This window comes from Neodiprion fabricii, chromosome 1, assembly GCF_021155785.1.
Source record: "Neodiprion fabricii isolate iyNeoFabr1 chromosome 1, iyNeoFabr1.1, whole genome shotgun sequence".
Classification (NCBI taxonomy): domain Eukaryota; kingdom Metazoa; phylum Arthropoda; class Insecta; order Hymenoptera; family Diprionidae; genus Neodiprion; species Neodiprion fabricii.
The window spans coordinates 36177486-36201979 of NC_060239.1; the positions used below are offsets into that span (position 1 = coordinate 36177486).

The 24494-nt window shown below is 35.2% G+C and overlaps 4 protein-coding genes across 4 annotated transcripts; all 4 read right to left on the reverse strand.

Moving 5' to 3' along the window:
• Positions 1–9789: 9789 nt before the first annotated feature.
• LOC124174980 lies at positions 9790–13937 on the reverse strand. Its single transcript, XM_046554743.1, has 5 exons — positions 13300–13937; positions 11409–13196; positions 10567–11055; positions 10426–10477; positions 9790–10337 (listed from the first exon to the last, which is right to left on the reverse strand). The coding sequence occupies exons 1-5, from the start codon at positions 13529–13531 to the stop codon at positions 10328–10330; spliced, it is 2571 nt and encodes an 856-aa protein (XP_046410699.1). The 5' UTR covers positions 13532–13937; the 3' UTR covers positions 9790–10327.
• Positions 13721–16149, reverse strand: LOC124175001. The gene is made up of 5 exons (XM_046554792.1): positions 15501–16149; positions 14832–15395; positions 14628–14757; positions 14193–14436; positions 13721–13848 (listed from the first exon to the last, which is right to left on the reverse strand). The coding sequence occupies exons 1-4, from the start codon at positions 15900–15902 to the stop codon at positions 14195–14197; spliced, it is 1338 nt and encodes a 445-aa protein (XP_046410748.1). The 5' UTR covers positions 15903–16149; the 3' UTR covers positions 13721–13848; positions 14193–14194.
• Positions 16150–16287: 138 nt separating this feature from the next.
• Positions 16288–19163, reverse strand: LOC124174998 (2-amino-3-ketobutyrate coenzyme A ligase, mitochondrial). Its single transcript, XM_046554782.1, has 7 exons — positions 18953–19163; positions 18412–18608; positions 18047–18333; positions 17685–17891; positions 17342–17534; positions 17067–17244; positions 16288–16789 (listed from the first exon to the last, which is right to left on the reverse strand). Exons 1-7 carry the CDS (start codon positions 19119–19121, stop codon positions 16632–16634), a joined length of 1389 nt encoding a protein of 462 aa, XP_046410738.1. The 5' UTR covers positions 19122–19163; the 3' UTR covers positions 16288–16631.
• Positions 19164–19879: 716 nt separating this feature from the next.
• On the reverse strand, positions 19880–23649 carry LOC124174992 (nicalin-1). The gene is made up of 7 exons (XM_046554769.1): positions 23123–23649; positions 22335–22522; positions 21843–22172; positions 21532–21741; positions 21017–21421; positions 20712–20932; positions 19880–20588 (listed from the first exon to the last, which is right to left on the reverse strand). Exons 1-7 carry the CDS (start codon positions 23295–23297, stop codon positions 20450–20452), a joined length of 1668 nt encoding a protein of 555 aa, XP_046410725.1. The 5' UTR covers positions 23298–23649; the 3' UTR covers positions 19880–20449.
• Positions 23650–24494: the final 845 nt, after the last annotated feature.

Here is a 24494-nt window from a genome sequence, read left to right on the forward strand (position 1 = left end):
CTTAGCTAGGTATGTTGTCTATTTTCAAATTGGAATTGAAAGGGGTTCGGTTTGACTGATGATGCGGATCCTCTCTAGTGTGGTGAGACTTGAAAATCATCAAATGGATGAAAGGACATTAACCAAACGTACATACATATGGCATATTATACATACTTATAGATAAATTAAAGACAAACTAATGAACCTCAAAATTGTAGTCAGCACGTACGAATTGAGTTGTTAAAGGTGATTTTTTGCGTATGTTAGAGATGTATGTTGTTTGATCATTATATAACTCGGAATGTATATTCTCCGAAATTGAAATTTTAGAACTCTGGTTTCCGGATTCAAAACCGAAGCCAAACCTCTTATGATTAGTTAATCAATATACGTAGGCATTCACCGAATAATTATCGACAGTCTCGAGCAGTACATTTGGATTTATGATAGAAATGAAGCAAAAAAAGACGACGAATATTTCCGCCTCTATTCTGCTAAAAAGTATTATTAACTATGTATTATGTAATTTCCGCTCTTGCGCTTGGCGTTTTAAACGAGCACCTCGAGTCATTCCAAAATAACTTTAGTGAAAATAACTACGAATGGAAGAAGAAGAAGAGGAGTGAGAAATTACTCGTGAAAATAATAAAGTAAAAAACAGACAAAGTAGAAAGAAAAACAAAAAATTGAGAAAAAAAACTGTTCGTAGATAGCTTGTTGACTTGCATTGGTATAAAATAACCTTTCTTAATCGTACAAAAGAAATACAGCTTTTTAAACAATAAACATAATCCAGCGTACATCGACGCTATGGATATAGGTAATTCGTTAATTGAAAGGGGCAAAAAGTATATACATATTTAATTAAGAGAAGTATGAAATCTAGAACTGAATAATAAATGCACTTTATTGTTATTGTATTATTACGTAAAGTATCAGATATATAAAGTAAACGCTTACCTTGTAGGATTTGCAATGCAATCCAGATATAATGATTACACTAGGATAATTAATATATATATTGTACTACTAATGGCCTGATTATTATTATTGATTAATGATTACGTACCCGGAATTGTATTGGAACGTTGCATACGGCCGTTGATAGTATTTTTATAAAGTCTAATTTATGTTTTCAGTCGTTTATTATGATTATAGATGATAGAGATCTTGTATTCATAGAATAATTATTAGTACACAATATACATACATACATTCTGGAGTCTATGCTAAAGTATTATATTACATATTATAACTGAAGTCGAGACGCGTATTTGTTCCTCATAGAGAAAAAAAAAAAAAAAAAAAAAACGACAAAACAAAATCAAGTTATAAAAAGAGACTAAACACAGCTAACGACAGCAGAGCAGCAACTAGTTACGGACAAACTGTAAATACTTTTCAGAGAAAATGATTGAAGAAAACGTTATAATAATATAAATAATATACTACCAATGTTCATTCATCACCGAAGAAGAGATAATAATGTTGAATAATACTTGTCCTAGGATATATTTTAAAAGTAATAAATAAATTTAAAGAAAAAGTATTACAAATCCAGATTATTACGATAATTACTATTATTACAATACGCAATATGAAAACTATACAAAATGCATAGGCAGGCTCAAGCATTTATAATACTACGAATCACCAACCTTATGTATATAATATCTGTATATGTGTGTGTGTGTTATGTGTATATGTATCGGCATATATACATAACCACAATAATATTATACCGAATAAATAAAATATTATACGATGCTAATAACAACATTAAATATTTCTGTTTACTTTGATTTATAACAATCTGATCAAATAGCTGAGGAGTAGATACATACAAAAAGAGGGATAAAACGAGATACACGATTTTGAAACAAGTAAGGAAAAACACGCAATTGCTTTCAACGTTGTCTCAGATTCAAATTCTGCTGCTATGCGGCGATCTATAAAAACTCTGAAAACATCAGCTGTCCATCTTCTACACCATGTGCCTTGTATCACCCACGTGGCTTATCCCTTTTGCACTGCTTGAGTATCTTTTATTTTTTTTATTATTTTATTATTTTATTTACAGGTATTTGTCGTTAGACCTTGTATTATGATCAACTTGGCCTCTATTCTCGGGTGGTCAGGCGCACATAGGTGGCGTTTTGGAACGCACTTTTGTGCATACCTCTAGTCTTCATGTTCGCGCAGCTCGGTTTGAAGCGGTAGAAACAGTTCAATCCGGTTGAAGTGACGTCACGCGCGGGAGCCACGCTTTCGGTGTCGCGTTTTTGAAGTCACATTATTCAAAGTGTAGCGTGCGGTTGAGTGTATTTATTCCGAAGACATTCGATATGTGTACGCAGTGAGGCACGGATGATGGGACGACGCTGGATCTAGCAAATTACTGCAGATCAAATACCCTGCGAAAATTGAAGGTATTACGTACTACGTTTAATTTATTTTACACTTTAATGCTATCGTGCAATATTGGCTTTGATGGGTTTGTCTGGCTGCGTACGCGAGACAGTTTCTCCATCATTTACTGGATTAAAACGACTCGTTTATCGAAGATTTGATTTCATCGATCAGTGTATATATTCGTAAACTCTTATTTTTCAAAAAGAACGAACAGTCGGGTGATTTTCGAACGCAGTTAACATGTAGAATGCAGCCTGTTGCCAACGTCACACCGATCATATTTTGTTTACCCGGCATTGTTATAAAATTCAATTATTGTTTGGTAGTGGTGACATGATTGTCAAATAATTGTTTTTAGTATTTTAATGAGCCCCAATATTTGTACTTTGATAAATTTTTTGTTATATTGCGAAAAAAAATAAGTAAAAAATTTGAACTCTACAAAAACGACTCATTACTTTTCTTCATAATTTACAATAATTATAATGATCTCAGACTGGTTTGCTCCAATAATTACATGCGTGATTCTTATAAATCATCGATAGTTTTTACTTCTCTCCGCCTCCAAATTACTCTCACTCATCAGTTCTTGGATACGCTGTTGAGATCTTAAAGCAGCTTCTGAAAGATAAAAAAGATACTTTCCAAATAGTGATTATCATTATAGATTTTTATTAAATTTGTATTATTCCATTATGTTTCGTTTACCTGTAGACAAGCCTCGCAGTTGGGTTGCAATTGAACTAATAAATGCATCAATATCTATTTCTATTGGCCGTCCATTACAGTGCCAATGCTTAGATTCGTCATTTGCATGATTCTCTGCCAGTGGATTTGAATTTAATTCCTCATCGATACTTTGATCACAACTATTGCCAGAGCTTGTTCTTTCATAAATCATACCTGGGTTCTTAGATTTTACGAGTTGCGACTCCTTGGTAAATTTCAAAAACGACGATTCGAAACTTGATACATTTAAATAACTGTTTTCACTATCATCGACATCACTTGACAATAATGTACTATGAGCAATTGGAATTGTTTCATTGTTTATAAAATTATCACCCATGTTTGTCATTGAACTGGATTTATTCTCATAACTTGGCATAATCTCAGACCTGTCTGTCGAACTATGATTATCTTCGTCAGTTCCTTTATTATTTTCAAAACTTCTTGTGGGCAGAGTCACTTCGGAAGATTTGCATGACTTTCCGCATTGACTGTCCTCAGTGATTGGCAAAGGCGACTGCTTTACACTATCATCTTCACATTTAATCTGGACTGAAGTTCCATTTTCTTCTACAGACCATCTTGAATATTTAGGGGCTTGTTCGCTTAACTGTGTATGACTTTTTCTTGAAGAGTCATTGTTATTCTGATTCTGATTATTGATATACCTGACGATTCCAACTAATTCCTTTTTTACGATAGGATCCTTTACACGCTGCAAGCATATTTCTACACTTTTGATTAAAGTTTCTATTGTCATCGATTCCGTTCCGTTAGACGAATTCATTTCTAATATTGGTAGCGTCTTATCCACACAATCAACAGAACGATCATTCACTGAAGCCTTGTGGATGTCACTTTGATTACCAGGATCTTTGTAGTTTGTCGATAATATCGCAACATGCGGAGGAATCATATTACAAAGATCAAGATTTGAGCCGCCTGAATTTCCTTGGAAATTTGTTGAGGTATTTGTTTTTTGTTCACTTACAATGAATGCCATAGAATTTATAGATTCTTTTTGATCTTTCGATACTTTAATCTCGTTGTCGTCATTTTCCGTGTTTGGCTTTGAATTTGGCGATTCTATTCTACACGAAAAAGTATCTTCTTCATTTTTCTTTATCAGTGGAAATGTTCCTTGATCCCTCTCTGCCTGTCTTTTATTGTGAGAATTTGGTGGAATGGTTTCATTAGCGTGATTCGTGTTTGCATTGTCAGTCATCGTACATTTCTCTGTACTAGATTCAATAGTAGATTCCTCAAACGAATGTCTGTCTATATCATCTTCGTCATGATGCGAAAGTTCAGAATCATTCTCAAAGTTGGTTAATCCTAGTTTCTTGATATCTTTCGGTGCTTTTCTTAATTCAATTGAAAATAGTGGCTGCAGCAGTTTTATTTCTAGCAAAACGGATTCCTTTTGGAAAGCTGTCAGGTCTAACGGAATTGATACTGAATTCTTGGTATTACCTTGCTCGCCTGATGCCGTAATTTTCGACATTGTAGCAACAGAAGTATTTGTTAGTATTTCTTTCTCTGCTATATGATAGGTATCATTTAAATTTTGCCCAGGCTCTCTAATCTTTCCTTGAGTTTGCTGTTCAACCATGTTCGGAACACTTTTCAAAAATTCCGTCTGACAAGTAGCAGACATTGATTTCACATTTGTATCTCCTATCATAACATTCTTTCGACTAGCTCTTCTAAGTAACTTTAAATCCCTTTCAGCATTCACCTCTTCCATCTTTCTCAAACTTTCACAGCAACATATGTTATCGGCTAGAATATCACTATTATTAGCTAGCAGATATTCGTTTGGTGGTTTCATGATTGCACATAATCTGAGGCGACTGGTCACATCGCAAATTGGTGTACATACGCTGCTTGTGGTATCTCTATTACAGCAGGACTTGATGTGACTTTTGGCAGCGAATTGCAGTTTAGCTTCCAATAATGATTGGCCTTTCTCAGACTCGTTACGACTTGTTATTACACATTCGTTTGTCTTTTGATTATCTTCAAGTTCTGTAAAACATACAAAACACATCATAAATTGCTAAAAATTTTTGACTCTGTTACAAATCCGATGTAACTTTATCTGGACTGTTTTGCACTCTTTATATAATTTACCTATACAACACGAGGATACTTCACTGTGTTTCTCAGAGTCCGATACATCTTTTTGATTTATATTCAAATCATTCCTACTACAATTATATTGTATATTTGATAAATTCTTTAATGAATTAGCCTCCGACACTTGAAAAAGCCCTTTACTAATCGGCAAAATGATATTGTTCAGTGTTTTTACATCGTTGACACTATTGCAGTACAAAAATTCTTTTTTTCCTGATTCTGTCATAGTATAAGCAGAGCAGATTTGCTTGGGAGGGGTAGTCGAATACGATGCAGAATTCTTGTTCCCCTTGTTCGAGTTTTGTAACAACTGAAGCTCTTTTTTAGAAAATCCTCTTACATAATGCCTTTTATGATTATCAAGACTTGACGTATTTCGATGTCCACCATTTAATTGTGCCAACCCTGCTTCTTCGTCAGATTCACTGAATGACTCCCAGTCACTGAAATCCATCTCGTCTCTACTGAAAGATTTGATTGAACAACTGCTCAAAATACTTTTGAACAGTTTATTTTCTTGACTCGTGAAAAGCAAATCTCTGTTAACATCATGAGATATGCTACTGCTGAAATGATCATTACAGCTCGTTGCCGTTTGGATCTCTTTTTGATCATTTTGAGATATTTCTGTACACAAATAAACGCTAATATCTTTACCGTGACATTGAGGAAAAATATTTTTTACCCCATTGAAATCATTCCTTGGAAGTAATTGAGCATTGATTTGATTTTCTACAAATTCTTCATCATTTGACGCTATGCATTTCTTTTCCGGTGTTCCGTTATGCAAGAAACTATTATTTTTTTTGGAGATAGTATGAAATTTCTTTTCAAATTTTACAAGATATTTCAATAGCTTCTGCAATTCATTTAAATGACCATTGTTAGATAAGACAATTCGATTAGCTTCTTTAATCAAAATTTTGTTTGAGTATCTAGGAACAATTCTCTTGCTTCTTTTAACATATCTCTTCATCAGATTTGGTAATACCTTATTTTTCGATCGACTTTCTCTACATAATTTATGGAACCAGGCATCAGAATTGAGACCATTGGTTTCTACATCGCAAGTTATATTTTCTGTTTCATCGAGCGATTGCTTCGCTGTGATTTTACAATTATTATTATGACTATTTAAAATGTACGTACTGAAATCTTTCCCTTCTTTGGGTTGCTTTTCGTCATCTTTTGCAAACAATTTGTGCTTACTCCTACTGCATTCAGTATCTTTAATTGAACTATTTTCATTACTGAACGTCTTACAAACTTGAGGAGGTGTGTTCTCGCTTGTATTGTACTCGCTTTTTGTAGTTAATTGTGATAAAATTGAAGTAGTCTCTTTCGTAGCTGATTGATTTATCACTGGCAAAATCATTGTTTTGACTTTGAAGGTAATTGGATACCCAGTCTTTTTGTTATTCATTAAATCGCCAACTAGATTTCTCAATTCTGTTTTCCACACTGCTTCATTTTCTATCTCTTTACTATTTACTTCACCATTGCCGCTGGTGATTAGGCTCTTCTTTGAAAAAAAATTCTTTTTATCAACAGTATATCCACTTTTGTTCAAAGTTTTTTGGAGGCACTCCGTTATTTCTTTTACGACCTTATCTATGACCATGTTTTCTGTGCTTTCCGATGCATCTACTAAAATATTTGTAGTTACATAATTTTCAACTTTCATTACATCTTGCGAGGCAGGACTTGAATTACAGATATTTGAATTACTTACTAATTTCTGACAATTATCTTCAGTAATCAATTCGCTTTTTTTCATCTTTATTTTGTCACTTATTTCTATAGCTTTTAGATCCAAACCAGGGTATTTTTTGCTACCAATATCTTTCAGTCCAAACGATTTATCCTTCGTTCCATGTAAAACTGAAATTTTGTCGTTTTTCGCATGATTCATACATGATGATTGCGTATTCGCATACTGTGAAGTTTTCGAAACTAAACGGTTTGAACTTGATATTTCATTAGGCTGCACATATTTTATATCAGCGATATTTTGTCGGGAATTTGTTTGGGACACTGTGTTACAAGATACGTCGGTTATATTTGGTACGTCAATATTTTTTACATTTTTTACTGTACCCTGATGCTGGGTAACCGAAATCGATTTATTTATGTTATTTTCGACACCAAAATCTGCTCCTGCCATCATTCTATAACTGTGCAATTTTTTCTGTGGTACACCATTATTCGATTGTACTGATTTTCCACTTGGGATATCTTCTACATGATTAGTTTCGTTAACTGAGGATTTGACGAATTTGCAGGGAATAATATTGCAACGTTCTTCGATTGGCTGACGCCAACAAATTGTTTTATTCATAGGCTTTATTATGTTATTTTCACTTTGATTAGGATTTCTTTCATTCACTACCGTTCGTAAGTCTTCAGCTACCTTCTTCAGAATTAATCTTTCTTCGTGATCCGTAGACGTGCCTTTACCTGGTTTGTTTAACGTTTCGTCGATGAAATCTACAACAATTTTTGCTAAATTATACTTCATCAAACTTTTCGATTTTTGTTTTAGATCCTCGGTAGCTTCTACATTATGCCTTTCCTGCTTACAATCATCAATCTTCTCCGGAAAACCTTTCTCATTCAGAACACGATTCAATGTTTCTGACTTTTCTATCTGTCCCGAGCTTAATTCCGCTTTCAAATTTTCAGAGTTACCATTTCTACCAATTTGACCAGATTCGATTTTTGCTTGGGGACTTTCAACGGTAATATTCTGTTTTATGAAATGCTCATGATTTTCGGATACCGCGGTTGAAGCGTGATTCATCTTAATCCTTATATTAGCCAGGGGTACATTTTTCTTTGATGTATTTTCATCTACAATGTCCACATTACGTTGGTAGTTCGAATTAAGTGCTACAATTGGTGGCTTGGTACTCAATAAGGATTTCAAATCAATGCTTTGTTCAGATTCTAAATTATCATTAAGACTCTTCGAGTTATTGGCTTTTGGTTTGCTACCGCCGGTACAATTTTCATTACGCTTGATATTCTTGCAAGGCGAAATTTGTGTTACACCAACCAAGCTTAATAAATTTGTAGCTCGTACCATTTCATCAACACTTCCCCAGTTTTTGCTAGACTTCTTTAATCTCTGTCTAATATTTCTTGTCGTAACACCATTTTCACTAGGTTGATAGTTTATAGCATTCGATTTAATATTAACAGCACGTTCCAGGATTTCTGGAGAACTATATACATCTGCTGTTTTACTGTTTTCGTTGTTCCGAACAGATTTTGCGTTACATGGCACTGGCAATTCTTCATCATCTTTGTTATTTTTAATGTTTGTTTGTCGATTACGGGAACCGGATTTGAAATTATACTCTTCAGGTTCTTCTAGTGTTATGCTTTCGATGAGATGGCCATGTCCACGGTTTGTCAAAGGCTCGGATACAGGAATTCGGACCGCGGAGTTTATTTCCAATACGCCCTTTCTATAATTATACGAGGTTTTAGGCCGATAATCAATCTGTGATTGCGAAATATAGCTTTGATTAAAATTTTCTGCACTGCACCCAACGTCATTGATTGAATGACAATTACAACAGGTATCCCTCGAAAATCCACAGGTAGGGCAACAACTTATATGTTCATTCGGAACACACATGTCAACACAATTCATAGGCATGATAGAATTTGGGTAGTAATCCGTATAATCTTCTTGGTTCGAATTTGGTATATATGGACAGATGACGGTTGTCTCTCCATAAGTCACTGGAAATCTTCCTCGCAATTCTCTTTGAGCAAGGTGATCCCCTGAATTCAATCGTAGGCGTTTCGGCACAGCGATAAGATTCAAACTGCTAGATTGTTGATTCTAAATGGAGTTGAAAATTAAACAATTAAATAACATTCTCAATTAAAGTTCAGTCGAAAAATAACATATTTCTACGTAACGCAAACATGTATTTAAGAATAAAGATTTTCCTCACCGCTCTTTCTTCGTCCTGGATAACTTTCAACAACATGCTGTTCATTAACGGATACCACAGCAAATTTGAATAGGCACGGCCTCCTAAAAAAGCGATGTTCTCTAATTTTTGCTGTTCTTGCTTATAAGTTTTACGGATGTATTTAATCTGATTCAAGCACTTGTTAATGGTTAATCCAAATTCGTTCATTTCGCGTAATATTTGGGAAAATGCGTTTGATTTTGCATCGTAGTTCCCATATTCAGATGAATAAGGATTCCACAGGCATTCGTAACTTTTGTAAAGTCTTAAAAATTTGAAGATTTTTGCTTCGCTCCAGTGATTAGACATTTTTTTCTCTGGTCGACGAACCACTTTGTATCATTAAGGCGAGATGGATTACAGGAGTTAGATTGTTCCGAATTTTTAAACCAATCGTAAATTACAACTGATAACTGTTCAAATTTCATAATAATTTTAAAATACTAACAGTCTTGGGCATACGGAGTATAGGTCAATTATGCATAGCCTCGATATAATATACATCCTGTAACTATTGAAATTTTTGAAACTTTGGTTTGTATTTATTACCAGAAATGTCAAAATGACATTCTGTCAAGTTGTTTTTACATTTTCATTTACTTCTTTGAACCACAATACCCGTGACAATACTCAACACCATCTTGCCAACAAGAATTAATCTAACTCCGTTTCACTTATTTTTTTATTCTTGGGTTGACCAACCTACCATCTCGATTAAAAATTTTGAAAGGTAGTTCAAAAAGACAATCATAAAACTCAGTATCATTGGTTTATATGTTATTGAAATATGAAAAACTTCTACGCAATGAACTTACCGATCACACATAACATTATTTACTGACTGATATGTATATAGTTGGATTTATTTTTAAATTTCATCCTTAGTTTATAAAATTTTATTGACAGCTTATGAAAAACAGTTTCAATTATTTTTTCAATCCTTGCTTTAGTTTTGAAATATTTCACTGTTCGAAGTATGGCTGGTAGGTAATTAATGAACAGTCACCCCATCATTCTCTGGTGTAACGGAAGTCAACAGATGCTGGTGATGCTAACTGGATATACATCAGATGTCATCATTTTCGTCTGTAACAAATAATTGAGAATGATTTATTCGCGTCAACGCAGTTAGGCTTGCTAACTACACAAAAAAAAAGAACATATTGAAACATACAAATGTCCTGAATCCGTTGATTTTTCTGGTTGTTTGCAGCATTCGTTGTTTCCTAGAATCATAAAGATGAGAATGGATGAGAATAGACCTGTACATTTCGATTTAAATGCATTAAAGTGTTTACGCATAATCGATGCTAACCATTTTCCTTAGGTTGTAGCATTTGATCCATCATTATTGTATATTTCACAACATCTAAGAAATCTTTTGTTAGTTGACTTGCAGGTAGACTCTCGCTGACGTTCCGGGATGACGACGGAATGGTTTCATTTCCACCAAATTCACTTGTATAATCCAAAATTGGATCGGATATGGAGTTCGATACATTTGAATGATCTGGAAGTCTACTCTGTAAAGCGTTCCTAGTATTTTTTTCATTTGATGGTTCATTTATTTGAGTTAATCTAGTATCTGTTTCATTGGTTGATTGGTTTTTTTGAGTTACAACTGCAGGGTTTTGTTCGTTTCCACTAGTATCTTTATTTACTGCATTATTGACCTCTCCTGGAAGAAGATACATAGTTGTTTCGTCTTCCGATATATCGCTGAGACAAACAGGTCTTTCAATAGGAGACTGTGGCCTTAAATTTTCAGTCGAATCATCAAGCTTCACTATCTTGGCAGGTGACTCTGAAACCATTTTTTTATCAATTCAGATATACTTCTTATCTTTGAATCTGCGATCAAGTTGAAAAATTAAGTGTCTACGGTAAGATGCAGAAACTTTAAATGTTGTTGGCATCAAATGGACATTTCTATTGTATCTCAATCCATCAAAGAATAACCTCTTTGTCTATCTAACTATATCTCTATCAAAATGAAAACAACGTTGGACATTTAAAACTCTGCATGATAAAAAAATCCAGTCATGACCGTGCTGTTACTCTAATCTGTAAAATGTCGCCAGCTGACATCTGATTGCATGTATGTAATGATTAGGGAGAGCATTTCATTAATCTTACATTAGTTATACGTATTCTCACCTCGTGAATTTTTGTTTTCCACCTGTTGACTCTTAAAAGGTTTGTTTAAAGGAAGAAATCTATACTGGGTGCTGTCCGTCGTATTATCATAATGCATAGCATCTTCTAATTCATTAACATTACTCTTGGGGTATCCCACTTCGGCTGGTGGAAGTGTTGTTATTTGTTGAAAGGTATCAAGCATCGTATTCAAAGTTCTTTGCAAATTTATTGGTACTTCCTGTGTGCTATCGGCTTCCAATATTTTTACAATAACATTGAGTAGTATCCTCGTATTATTAAAACTCTCTTCTGGCAATGAGCTATTCTTAATATCTGGGCGTGCTGCACAGCACGATGGTTTTCCGCTTACTTGATCATCATTCACTGCATATGAGTTTTGATCTATCGGAGGCTCATTTCTGTATGGAGTTGGAAGGCGTGCATCTTTATAGTGTAGTGATGTAGTCATCAAGGAAACGTCTTTGTTATTAACAGATTTCGAACGATTCGATTGCCCTGTTTGTACATCTGGTATCGTCTGGATTATTTGATTTTCATAAGATGTGTCAGTCTGCGCACCCTTGCTGGTAGACGGTTTATGCTGCACTCCGATTTTCGTCGTATCTTGATGCTCAGAGTCATCTTCGAATTGTCTTTCGAAGGCAGTCCCTGAGTTACGAAACCGTTTCTTTGCATGATTGTGCTTGGAACGACCATGGTTTATGTCCAATTTAATAATATTGCTATGTCTTGCCGAATCTATATTTACATTTCTACATGCTGCATGTGTATCAGTTTTACATAAGCATTCAACAGTGCTCATTGCTTTTTTTTCACTCTCGGAATGTGGGCACAACATATACTTCGATAGTTGTCGATTGATGGCACGAACTTCGTATCCAATAATTTCTAGATGTTGATCCTCCTCATCCGAATTTGGGATAATGATTGTGAATCGTGGGCAGATTTCGTATTTATCTTCTTCAGGTGCGATTGGTAATACTGCAGGCCTAACTCCGCCGAATTCCTGAACGCATGCATTGTACCTGGTAGGAGACACGTTATCGTTCCCAATTATGTCATCGAAAAATTCTGGTGCTCTCTTTGACTGCTGATTGAATGCGTCACGGTAGCGAACCATACTTGGTGTAGGTTCATTGATATGATGGCTAGTTCGATTTATTTCAAAATTGGGCTGGATGTGTTCCAAATAGTAGCTTTGAGTATTATGGCCAACGTTACTTGGATGCGTTGCAATATTGTTTCCAAATTCTTTTTTACTTTGAGGACAACGAACATAATTAATTTCTTTCGATAAAATATCGTCTGGTAATTTTACTGCTTTGATATTATCTTGATAGGTCGTATTTTTTGTGTTATCAAAATTTTTTTGTCGAGTAGAAATGCATTTTCCGCTGTAGTTTTGCGACGGGTTAGGAGGATCTTCATTTGTTTCAAGGTTTTTTTGAGATTGAATAACATCCGTTTCCTGTATTTGAGGTTTCCTACTTGAATAATTAACTTTCTTGCCGTAAAATGGTGGAGAATTTGTCTCGTCAATGAAATTTTCATCAGCAAGTTTTGATGAATTTACTGTAACAGTTCTTTCAGTTTCAGGTTGAATTTTGGTCCTGCTCTCTTTACAATTATTAAGTTCATATGTTCTACTGTGCATCTCGGTCGGACTTTTCTCTGTTTCCCAACCACAGGACACATATACGTTATGCTGATCATTTTCATCGTCGACCAGTTTCAATTCACTCTGGAAATTAGCATTTCGTTGTTGTGCTTTTGGTTCTTCGAAGCCTGTGAAAAATTGATATTAATCCTACGTATACTACCATTCACCGAATATCTATTGATCAAGTATTCGTAGCCTTTTACTGCCAAGTCGGCCACTGCATGATACCTGAGTCTTCTAGCTCTTCTTCAGATAGAACTGAGGCATTGTTATCATTCTTTTTGGATATGCTTTCAACATTTCTTTCATAGTTATCTTGTGAGATAAATTGTCCATGCTTATTGAATGTTGGAGTGTGTTTGGTGCGCTTGCTCTTTGTCCCAGCACAAGGAGCGAATTTGACTGGAGTTTTACTGAACGTTTCCTCATCATTTATCACTTCGCATAGCATTTGAGACATAAGATTAAACCATGGTACATTCGAATTGTATAGTTTTCCAGATTTTAGTTTCTTTTCAGCCTTTGCCTGTTCTCGTTTGTATCTAAACAAGTAAATTTCCTAACTTTAGTTATTTCAAGATGTTGAAAAACTGTCATGCATGCAAAATAAAAAACATTAACGTAATCCTGTTAAGCGCATGTGTAAAACCCGCGTCATCCTGACTTTACTTTTCCCTTATGACTTCAATTTGTTCCAAACATTCGGGCACTCTGATACCAGGAAAATTCAACTCCTGTACAACAGTTTTAAAGGCTTCATTCTTAACAGCGCAGTTCCTATAATCATAAGAGTACGGATTCCAGAGACATTTATGTTTTCGGTACAATGTCAGAAACTGTTCGATCAATTTGTCATCCCATTTGCTCGACATATTTCATTATGCTTGCAAGTCGGCTCCTAAAACTCTATGGAAAAAATAACATTTCGTTTTTGTTGTGTTGTGAAAATTTTTTGTTAAATTTAGATAATTGTTAGTTTTCAAAATAAAAATGCCGAATTATGACAGATTTGGAATAGGTTGTAAATTACAATTGAATACAGATATTCTGTGTTTTCCATTGCATATCATTACAGCTCATTTTTTCTACATATTAATAATCATGTCGGATAAAATAATTACTTTTAATTACATCCAAATCCGTAACATTGGCTGGGTTTCATTGGAAATAAAGGCAAACATTTGCTGACCGGTACGCCGCATGCGCAAGTTTGATCTTTTTCCAAAGAACAACATTCTTTGCATTCGTTGCAAGTGCAGGTGCAATCTTTGCTACCAGTTTTTGCAGCTACGTTGTCTTTCATACAGCATAGTCGCTCTTCGGTCATCATATCTTGTATGCGTTTCTCCAAATTGATAGCCGATTCTTGAGGAAGAAAAAAAAGAAATGCATATGCGCGTAACGTTACATGGAGTCAATTTTGAGAAAAAAAAATAGACGTGACAACATTAAATTATTCAGAGCCAACTTAAATTGAATTCCTGAAATATACTTCACTAAGTTGTTCAGATTAGATAATTCTGTTTCGAATAAAGTCATTCAGACTTGACAATTACCTAAGCTGAGACTACGCAACTGACAAGCGACACTCTTCCCGAACATGTCAAATTCGTCATACTGGTTACACTTCTTTCCACTTCCTTCTGCGGAATCTATGCAGACATCGTCCAGCGTAAATTCATCATTCTGTAACAATCGAGGAACCAGTAACAGGTTCTTATTCGCCTTTTAGAAAATAATTACTGTGATCGCAAGAGTACCATTGTGCATTGCGCCTTTTCTGCGTGTTCGCAATTCGTGTAAGTATTTGCTGTAGATTTTCGTTCAGTTTGAACGCCAGATTGACTAATGTAAAGTGAGCTTGTTCTGTTGCCGGCATCTATACATCTTTTTGATACTTGGGCGCATTTTGTCGTGCTCATAGATCGTATAACATCGTTTCCTTTATCGCACATAGTCTTTCTTGTGTTTGTGGCGTTGTCAGTTTGTGTGCACGATCTACCGTGCTTGTTAAATTTTGGTAGCGGTCTTGATCTCTCTAGATCTGACGCAGAATTTCGTTCTACGCAATTTCTTCGTGTAGAGCATATTGGTGACTTGGAGGAACCACGAGTTTTAGATGCACGAGACTTGGAACGGTGATGTTTCTTGTGAGGAAGATCCAAATATGTTTCCTTCTTTGAGTAAGATGCGCGATCTTGTTCAAAGTTTTCAGAAGGTGGACATTCACATGGTGGGCATTCACATTCGTCAATCACTGGGTTTTCGTTATCGCATCCGTCACCATCACCATCTCCTTCTTCGTCTTGCGAACAATCACAATCCTATGCAAAACAATGAAATATTGAAATTAAGAATTTTCTGCCATACAAAGATAATGACTCAGAAGTAAAAATTACACAATTTATATCTAAAAAAATGCATCGTACCTTTCTAGAATCATCGTTGTAATTGTTGGACTCTGATTGAATGTATGGAAATAGCAGTTCATGCATAATTTCAAACCAATTAGCTTTAGGCTTATAAAAAGTGCCGCGTGATATGGCAGCGCTAATTTTTGAAAGCTCAAAACAATATTGTTTTTTCACAAACGATATGCGTTTGACGCAATCGCATACAGTTAACCCAGGTACATTCATACACCGAACAATTTCCTTGTAAGCTTGATAACAACAAAGCTGCTTGTTGAATTCTGGAAGAAACGGATTCCACAGGCATTCGTGTCTTCCGTAAAGAATCACCAGTTTTACCGTTGCACGTTCTGTCCATTTAATCGTCATTTTTCTACATGCAAATGTCGTCTGTAAGTTAACTGAAAATAAATCCAACATACTTGCAATCTATTGGAATAGATTCTCAAGCATATTTTTCTGATTCAAATTACTTCGTGTTATTTTACTGGCGATGGTGAATGATTTATTAATCATTTGGCATAATATCGATTCGTCGTTGCTAATTTATATTCAAATTTTCTAATCTTAATATCAATCTGTAAATATTCTTCACAGATTTATCCAAAGATTAATTAAGAAGTTGTACGTACTTACTGCTACGAGCTGTTATGAATTTTACTCCCAGTAATGTTATACTATTAATTTATATTGTGAGGAAATGACTGGTTACTAATTCCGGAAAATCTGTCAAACAGATCGATTTATCAACATGAAGTAGTTAATTCCTACTTCTGAACAAATAGAAGAAAAATTTTGCTCACAGTTATTTCAGAACAAATTCATTCATCCATTCGCATGTTGTGTGTACATGAGTTTGTTTCAATTCTTAGGCTACCAAATGTGGTGATTTTTAGTGATAGCAGTAGAAGCAGTATTTTTTAAGAAAAGCTAATGACTGGTTGTGCTTTACAGCCAACATCTTTTACCATACACTTATTTTAATTTGTTACAAATTTCGACAATCATACAACTGAGAACATTAACCTGCTGGCAGCCGAGTTTTTTTTTATTACAGTGGTGTTGCCGGCCGTCTTAATGTATGGTGTAGGTTAATGTATGTACCCACATACACATTGGATAATTTATTCAACTTCAAGAATAAAATATTTACGATATGACTTTAAGTTCTTTTCCTATTTGTATAAAAGCATCCACCGCCCTCTCGATGTCTTCTGTTGTGTGAGCTGCGCTAATCTGAACACGTATTCTTGCTTTGCCTTTTGGTACTACGGGATAACTGAACCCAATCACGTAAATGCCTTTATCTGCAAACAACATGGAATACATAAGAGATTTCGTATCGTTTTACTTATTTGCGGAAGTTTATAATCTCCAATTATTTCAAACCATTCGTAATTGATGCTCTAAAAGTACGTACTAGCAAAATAGGTTTAGACCTGTTCGATCCTGTAGTAATTTTACTGACGAAATTATAAAAACAACTAAACTTGATGATTTTTTATTTCTACTACTACCTTGATACATGTTCAAGCAAAATTATTAAGAAGAATATGAAAAGGATATTCAAATTTATTTTCTTACTAAGCATTCGTTCCGCAAAAGCTGAAGCCAGCTTTGCATCTCCAAGCATTACTGGGCAAATCGGATGTCCATCTCCACTTAAAGTGAATCCTGCAGAAGTCATAGCGCTTCTAAAATGTTCAGTGTTGCTAGAAACACGTTCTAGAAATTTCGTGCTATCAGAGATGAGGTCAAGAACCTGTGAATACCGTAATAATTAAGTATTGTTTTTCTTTATTGTGGTTACCGGTAACTTATTTTTAAAGGCTTCATAATTGATTAGCGGAAGGTGATACCTTGATTCCTGTAGCAACGACGGGTGGCGGCAGTGAATTAGAAAACAAATATGGTCTGCTACGCTGTCTTAACAAATCAACGAGCTCTTTTGGTCCAGTAGTGTATCCACCAGCTGCCCCGCCGAGGGCTTTTCCGAGTGTTGAATTTATTATGTCAATGCTTGGAAGTAGGTCGAAATACTCTTCCGTTCCTCTGTAATAATTATTTGGAAATTTAAAATCACCGTTTGTAAATTTCGTTATCAACAAGAGCAAGCTTTGTTGAATCAGAACATGTTACCTATTTTACTGTCCAACCATCGACTATCCAGATTAATTTTTTCATTAACGGCACGTGACTCACCTTCCAGTTTTTCCAAAAAATCCTGTCGCGTGACAATCATCGACAAATGTCAAGGCATTGTATTTCTTCGCCAATTCAGTAATTTTGGGTAATGGTGCAACTGTGCCATCCATTGAAAATATTCCATCGGTAGCGATCAGTTTTAATCGCGACGAGGCACTTTGTTTTAACTTTTCTTCCAGGTCTGCCATATCTCTATGTTTATACCTGGTGATGTAGACAGAAGAAGATAAATATTCAGAAAATGTAACCATTATTATAATCATCTCAGGTACAGCTAGATGTTGAATGAGGATTATAATCCGAGTTTGATTTGACTGATTTATGTAAATTAATTCTTTTTCATTTTTCAGAAAAAATACCTGTATCTTGTCGCTTTGCAAAGTCGAATCCCATCAATGATTGACGCATGATTCAATTCGTCACTTATTACAGCATCGTCTGCTGTTAATAAAGTTTCAAAAATCCCAGCATTTGCATCAAAGCAAGACGCATACAAAATTGTATCTTGTCTCTTGTGAAAAGCTGATAACTTATCTTCCAATTCTTTGTGGATTTCTTGAGTACCGCAAATGAATCTTACCGAACTTAAACCAGCTCCATATTTATCCAAAGCTAGTTTAGCAGCTGCAACTACTTCTTCGTTATTCTAAAAACAATATGATATATTTAAAAAATTCAAACATCAATTCGTGAGTAATTCCTTAAATATAGATGCTGTAGTTACAGATAATCCCAAGTAGTTATTCGCGCAGAAATTCAAAACTTCCTTTCCATTCCCAACTCGAATCTTCATGCTCTGTGGTGAGGTAATTACTCGTTCTGATTTCCATGTTCCAGCACTTTTAATTGATTCTAATTCTGGCTGTAGAACTGCTGCCAAAGAACTCATGCTAGATCGTAGATGACATTTTGCCCATGGAGCTGTAAGGTAAATACTTCATTGGAAGAAAAAAAAAAACAAATTTCCAAATAATTGGTTGTAAGAAAAAATATGATCACTCTATTTTCAACACTTACGAACACAATTTCATTTTAAAATATAAAATTGATATTACAAGAATACCGATTACGATTTTAGCAGTTAAATTAACTTAGCCATGCAGTTATTCTAAAATAATGAAACAGTCTAGAAAATTACACATCGTTGTGCAGCCTCATGGAAAATAAGAGAATAAATTTGAACTCAATTCGCAAATTGCAAGAATAAATTTATGCATAGTTAAATTAGATGCGCAAGTGTTAAAAATGATAAAAATTTAACTTACGTTGTTTAAATATTATTCGCATATTGTAGCTTTGGATAAAACTGATCATTGCAGTCTTGGCTGCTGGTGGAATTATGCTGTGGTAAGATATCTGTAGATATTGGATGGAGAAAGTACATATGATTAACAAAACTCCAGTCAAAACGCAAAGTAGTTGACCTTCATACATGCTGAATAAAGAATGACATAGTGTTGAAATTATAAACAACGTCGCCATATTCAAAGTTTTAGCCCGATATTATAAAAATAAAAAATTCTGTATTTTACTTCTACAGTATTGATGAACGACGAAAATTGTGTTGAAGAAAAACTCCCACTGAGTAGCGCTAGTGGTGAAAAAAGGAGTTGACAACATTTATTAATTTTCAAATTTTATTGTAACGTAGCTTAATATTATATGTATACCTTTTGTAACATTCTAATCGTGACTATTTCATAAAGATACGAGAAAATAAAATTATACAAAAAATTTATGGGCTAACAAAAAAAAAAAAATTTCACATGTATCTATTTTAGTCTACTCAACAAAGAATCTTGATTTTCATTAATCTTAAACAGTAATTGTTGCATTGGCGTTTGTATGAGTAAAAACTTGATCAAACATCATTTCCTTTTGCCAAAAAGTAAAGAAATGGATAATTATTGTGTACTAAGGAATTTTTCCTTGATTGCTCTGTACATTATTTCATCTTTCTTCAAACAAATTTCTTCGCCATGTTCGAACTATTGAGCAGATTTTTGTAAATTTCACTCAAGGCGACTAGTAGTTTTTCTATTCTACAATTAGCTATTAATATGTTCCGTTGAAACAATATACATTTCTGTACAAAAAAAAAAAAAAATGAGATTTATCTGAATGATGGATAAATATCGGAAATAATTTTCAAATGTTAAAAGCTATTGATCTTTCAATTTCTTATTATTCTCTACAGGTTTACTCACTTATCGTTAGTAATATTTTACTGTCTTCATTGCTTTACAATTGTTTTTTTTTTCATTTTTCGTCTTTCATTCTCTTCTGGTAACCCTTATATGAGATTAATGCAATAAATTCTACGATTTTCGGGAAAACGCAATTTGTCGTTTACCAATCAACATCAGGATTTTACAATATTTAGTTTCTCATAACGTAATTATAAACATATGAGAAATAGCATCGTGTATTCATTACATGCTGATAATTTAAGAGCTTAACGTTTGTAAGTATCGCTGCAAATGCGTTAAGATTAGCGAGGGTAACATTACATGATACTGACGTTGCAAGAAATCCATCTCTACGCACATTGATCTTTCACCTAATATTTTACACTCCTCAAATACATTATGAGTGAAATGGTAACCGAATGATAAAAATTCTAGTTACACAGATTCTTGGCTGATCGTCGAAACTGCATTTAAAATTGTTCTCTTTACTTTTTTTTTGTTTTACTGCATTAAATAAACATACGAATAGTTATTAATCTGATGTATTGATGAATGCAAATCGTCTCTGCAATCCTACGATGTTTTACTTTTCACAGAGAGGCTTGTCGCCAGATTGTACGCATGAGTGAAGTTGTGAACCACTAGATAAACTATGCCAAGGTACAAGACTATGGCGAATGTTAAGAAGAGATCGAATACTGCAGGTTTGACGCTGTAATCAAACAAAGAATCAATGGTTAGTCACATACGACTTATCTTACAGCTACGTGATTATTAAAGTATAGATAGAGAAATCATTCTCAGTGACGTAATTTTCACTTGAAAGTATATTCACCTGTAAACATTAAGTGTGGCTTTTGTCACGTCATAGAAGACAAATTCAGGATCACGTTTATCAGGAGTGTGGAGTGTCACTTTTACATCTCCGAGATATCGGGACATTGCCTCCTTCAAGGTTGTCACCAAAGGATTTTGTTTGTCAGCTAATAACGGAGCAGCTCTCGGTTGGTTGCTCAAATACTCTTGCCAGAGAAGTAAAGCATCTTTGGAAACACTCTGAAAAAAAAAGAACGTTATATAAAGCAACTTCTGTGACTACAAATTGGATATGATAAGCATTGATAATATAATCCCAATTACCAGAGAATCGGCAAAAATTTGACTAGAACTCAGATTATAAATGTGTCTGGCGAGCGCTTCGGCTACAATTTTGGTATTTGTGTGTAGTCTGTCTATTTGATCATCCTGTCGCATATCTAAAATAGACGCTCTCGCCGGGTCCTTGTGACTTTTTAAACTAGATATAGTTGCAGCTGGCAGCCTTCTGATGCTGTACCTCTCATGCTCCCACGCCAGTGTTTCTTCAGCAAGATTGATTTTTTTGTGTACCCCTTCCACGTTAATACCGCCAATCGCGTCGGAAACGGCTTTGAGTTCTTTGTAGAAAAGACCACCAGGGGAGTTTTCTTTTGGCGGTTTTGACACATGTACGTATAAATTATCGCTCGATGATACAGAGTCAAGACAAATTACGTAGGAAGCATCCTGAAAGATGAGAATTAGGAGTGAAAAATTGCAGTTCTGTACTTCAAAGTAATTGTACTTCATAGGAATCTTTTTAATAACTCCCAGTAGCAACGCTTTGGTAAATTTACCTGTATTATCGAGCCTTCTAAACCATCAAGTTGATCCTCTAGCCACTTTTTACTTCCCTGATAATTTAATTTTCCGGCACCGGTCAAGATGAATACCAAATTCTGCCGTGGTCTCGACCTTCCCACTGAATACAATGCTGAAAAGAGTCTGGCCAATTCTAATAACATCGATACACCAGATGCGTTACTATCTGCTCCGAATGATAATTCCTGGAACAAACACAGGTGATATAATTTTCCCATCGCTGTTTGTACAATATCTGGAGAGAATGTTGTGAATGTCATTCTAACACATTTTGATTGGTACTTACTGGAGCGACCCCTGCACTATCGTAATGTGCAACTATCGCGATAGTTGGTAATTTTTCCTCTTGTCCCGTACCCGACAGTTTTCCCTGCAGCGTCGCTACTTTGACATCAGTTCTGGCGACAGCTTGGCTCGTGGCTACAACAACTTGGTAACCACTTGCAGACACAGAGTTGAACATGGCTTCTGCAGCTGAACCAGCCTTCTCATCGGTCAAAAAACTGCTCGAAACGTCATCCAGAATTAATTGGAGATCTGGCGTCCAGGGTGCAAAGTATACTGGAATTGGAGATTCTGGTCCCAGCAGCATCGCCTCTTCCAAAGCCATAATATGCTGTAAAAACGATAAGATTATAAGAGAGAGAAAAATGGATTTCGAATAACTGGTATCGAAGGAGGTTAAACACTTTGGTAAATGAGCCTTATTTTTATTCTTTGTTAACTTTTTAGAAACTGAAATATGACTATAGTCGTTATTTCTTCCTCGCGACATTACCTGTCTTTCTTCTTCTGAGAGAGCATGCATTTTTTCTGGAAGCACAACTACCAAAGCGCCAGCTTTGCTGCGAATCGAATAAAATGAATCAGGTGCCAGATCCAAGGCTCTGGTAATAATACAGTGTCTAGATGTGCTCCATCCAGTTAATGATCTAGCTTCTAACGACACAGGTGAGCTACGGCACCCTTGAAGAAAGATAACAAGTCAAAGATTAACTTCATTACTTCTGAATCAAAATCCACAAAGGATATGGGTTTAGAAACAGTTGTTACGAAGGGTGAAGCGAATCACAATTTTGTTTTATTCAAGGACAATACAATTTCGTGTTACATCAGTAGTAATCATAAAGATTAATTGTTTTTTTTTCCCAATCAAAGAAGTTTGAACCACCGAGACAAATATTTTGAAAAATATGTACGTGTTGACTATTTTTGAAGTTTCAGGTGTACGTATCGGAGGTAAAAAAAGGTAGCTTTTAGCACAATAATAGTAAAATTATTTTAGCCATTTGTAACCTGCTTCATCATTTCAAATATAATCTGAAATTGCAGGAAAAAAGGTGTGATCAGTCCTCCTGTCATTATAACTTCGCAAGGAAATTGCTTTGAGCATATCAATAATTGCATTGGGTAAGAATTTGGAACCATTTTTCCCGCACACGATGACGTGTAGGTTCTTTTAATGTAAACCATAAGATTCGAACGGTTCACCAGACCCGAATGTTGGGATCGATGACTTGACGTTGTACAAATTATTGCAGAGAATATTGTATTAATTAGAATTACCATGTGGTACGCCATGCAGGTCATACTGGTGCATCCGATATACGGGAAACTCGTGAGATGCGGCAACGGGGTTAGCTGGTGAAATGATAATGAAAATGGGCAAAACTATCAACAAGTAATAAGGCAGGTAGCCGCGGCATAATTCAGCAAAACTATCGCACTCTTCTAGCCACATTTTCAGTCACGAATCTGCTCATAAAACCCCAATATAATCTCCCAAAAATTGATTCGTTGGTTTGCACAAATCACCGCAGTGCACCTCAACGCAGAGTTCACGTGAAACTACTTTTGGGCGAATGGAATGATATGACACGAAGTGTACGTAAAATGATAGAAATCGATACGGTCGTTCGTCGAGGTGCAGTACCGGCAATTCACAAATCTTAAACGACTAATACGATGTTTATTCTAATAAAGACGTTGCCGTTTTAAATTATTTATTATCATAATACGCAGGATCGTTTTAATTGCCGAAATCGTATTTGCGGACACGATGTTTTATTACTCGATGAAATATGCATCTTGAAGTTGCAATTCGTGTGCAATATTTGGTAGCTCCGAATTTCAAGGTAACTGCTGCTCCAGTTTCTCGTCTGCTCGACAGTACGAGGATTGAGGTTAAAGTTACATAATTTGTTTAATTTGATTAAAACGGTAAGGTGAAAATTTATGACACTGGATTAAAATATTGCACAAGCAAACTAGCGTAGTATTGAGTCTTGGAGAGAGTTTATATCTTTGTTGCACACCTTAATTGACGCTGTATTAATGTACTGTTCATTCGTAACCTCAAAAATTTGCAGTTTTGTTACGTGTTCTACTCTATTGAATACCGACATATCTTTTAAAAAGAAAATCTGTCTTTAATTTGAAACTAAGACAGAAACTCACGCTGGGTACGAACACTGAATTTACATCTATTGTCATTAATTTCAAGCTGTAGTTTCAAACGAATTCTTCACATCGTCAATGCCTATCGTTCGGTTGCTTATTCCTCTAAAAAAATGTTATCACCTGTAAAAGGGCTCTGGCTTGCCCAGAAGTTTATCTTAGTCATTACATTTTTCAGAGCAATGGGGGGCCATGATCATCACAAACCATACAATGTCCCAGAACATACCATATACAAACTAGAAAATGCACCTGAACTGCTACGCGTTCAAGAAAAATTGGCAAAGGAAGGTTTAAGAGATCCTTGGCTGCGGAATGAAGTTTGGCGTTACGACGTAACAAAGTGGGGAACATTTTGGGGGCGTGGCTTCCGGTACGCGACATGTGGCCTCAAATTGGGTATTCCATTGTTTCTCTTAACAATAGGACTTGAAAAAGCTCTGGGAATTGAATATGGCCATGGCCATAGCCATGACCACGA

What these genes read in the sequence shown, in the direction of transcription:
- LOC124175001 (XM_046554792.1), bottom strand. Translation starts at nt 15,902, where the DNA reads ATGTTGGATTTATTTTCAGTTAACTTACAGACGACATTTGCATGTAGA. An exon ending in ACAACGATGATTCTAGAAAG is followed by an intron (nt 15,396 to 15,500) that starts GTACGATGCATT and finishes TGTTTTGCATAG; the next exon opens with GATTGTGATTGTTCGCAAGA. An exon ending in GTTGCGTAGTCTCAGCTTAG is followed by an intron (nt 14,437 to 14,627) that starts GTAATTGTCAAG and finishes TTCTTCCTCAAG; the next exon opens with AATCGGCTATCAATTTGGAG.
- LOC124174998 (XM_046554782.1), bottom strand. Translation starts at nt 19,121, where the DNA reads ATGTATGAAGGTCAACTACTTTGCGTTTTGACTGGAGTTTTGTTAATC. An exon ending in GCGAATAATATTTAAACAAC is followed by an intron (nt 18,609 to 18,952) that starts GTAAGTTAAATT and finishes TTTACCTTACAG; the next exon opens with CTCCATGGGCAAAATGTCAT. An exon ending in TCGTTGCTACAGGAATCAAG is followed by an intron (nt 17,245 to 17,341) that starts GTATCACCTTCC and finishes CGGTATTCACAG; the next exon opens with GTTCTTGACCTCATCTCTGA.
- LOC124174980 (XM_046554743.1), bottom strand. Translation starts at nt 13,531, where the DNA reads ATGTCTCAAATGCTATGCGAAGTGATAAATGATGAGGAAACGTTCAGT. An exon ending in AGAAGAGCTAGAAGACTCAG is followed by an intron (nt 13,197 to 13,299) that starts GTATCATGCAGT and finishes AATTTTTCACAG; the next exon opens with GCTTCGAAGAACCAAAAGCA. An exon ending in GGAAAACAAAAATTCACGAG is followed by an intron (nt 11,056 to 11,408) that starts GTGAGAATACGT and finishes AAATGGTTTCAG; the next exon opens with AGTCACCTGCCAAGATAGTG.
- LOC124174992 (XM_046554769.1), bottom strand. Translation starts at nt 23,297, where the DNA reads ATGTGGCTAGAAGAGTGCGATAGTTTTGCTGAATTATGCCGCGGCTAC. An exon ending in TCTCAGAAGAAGAAAGACAG is followed by an intron (nt 22,173 to 22,334) that starts GTAATGTCGCGA and finishes TCGTTTTTACAG; the next exon opens with CATATTATGGCTTTGGAAGA. An exon ending in AAATTTTTGCCGATTCTCTG is followed by an intron (nt 20,933 to 21,016) that starts GTAATTGGGATT and finishes TTTTTTTTTCAG; the next exon opens with AGTGTTTCCAAAGATGCTTT.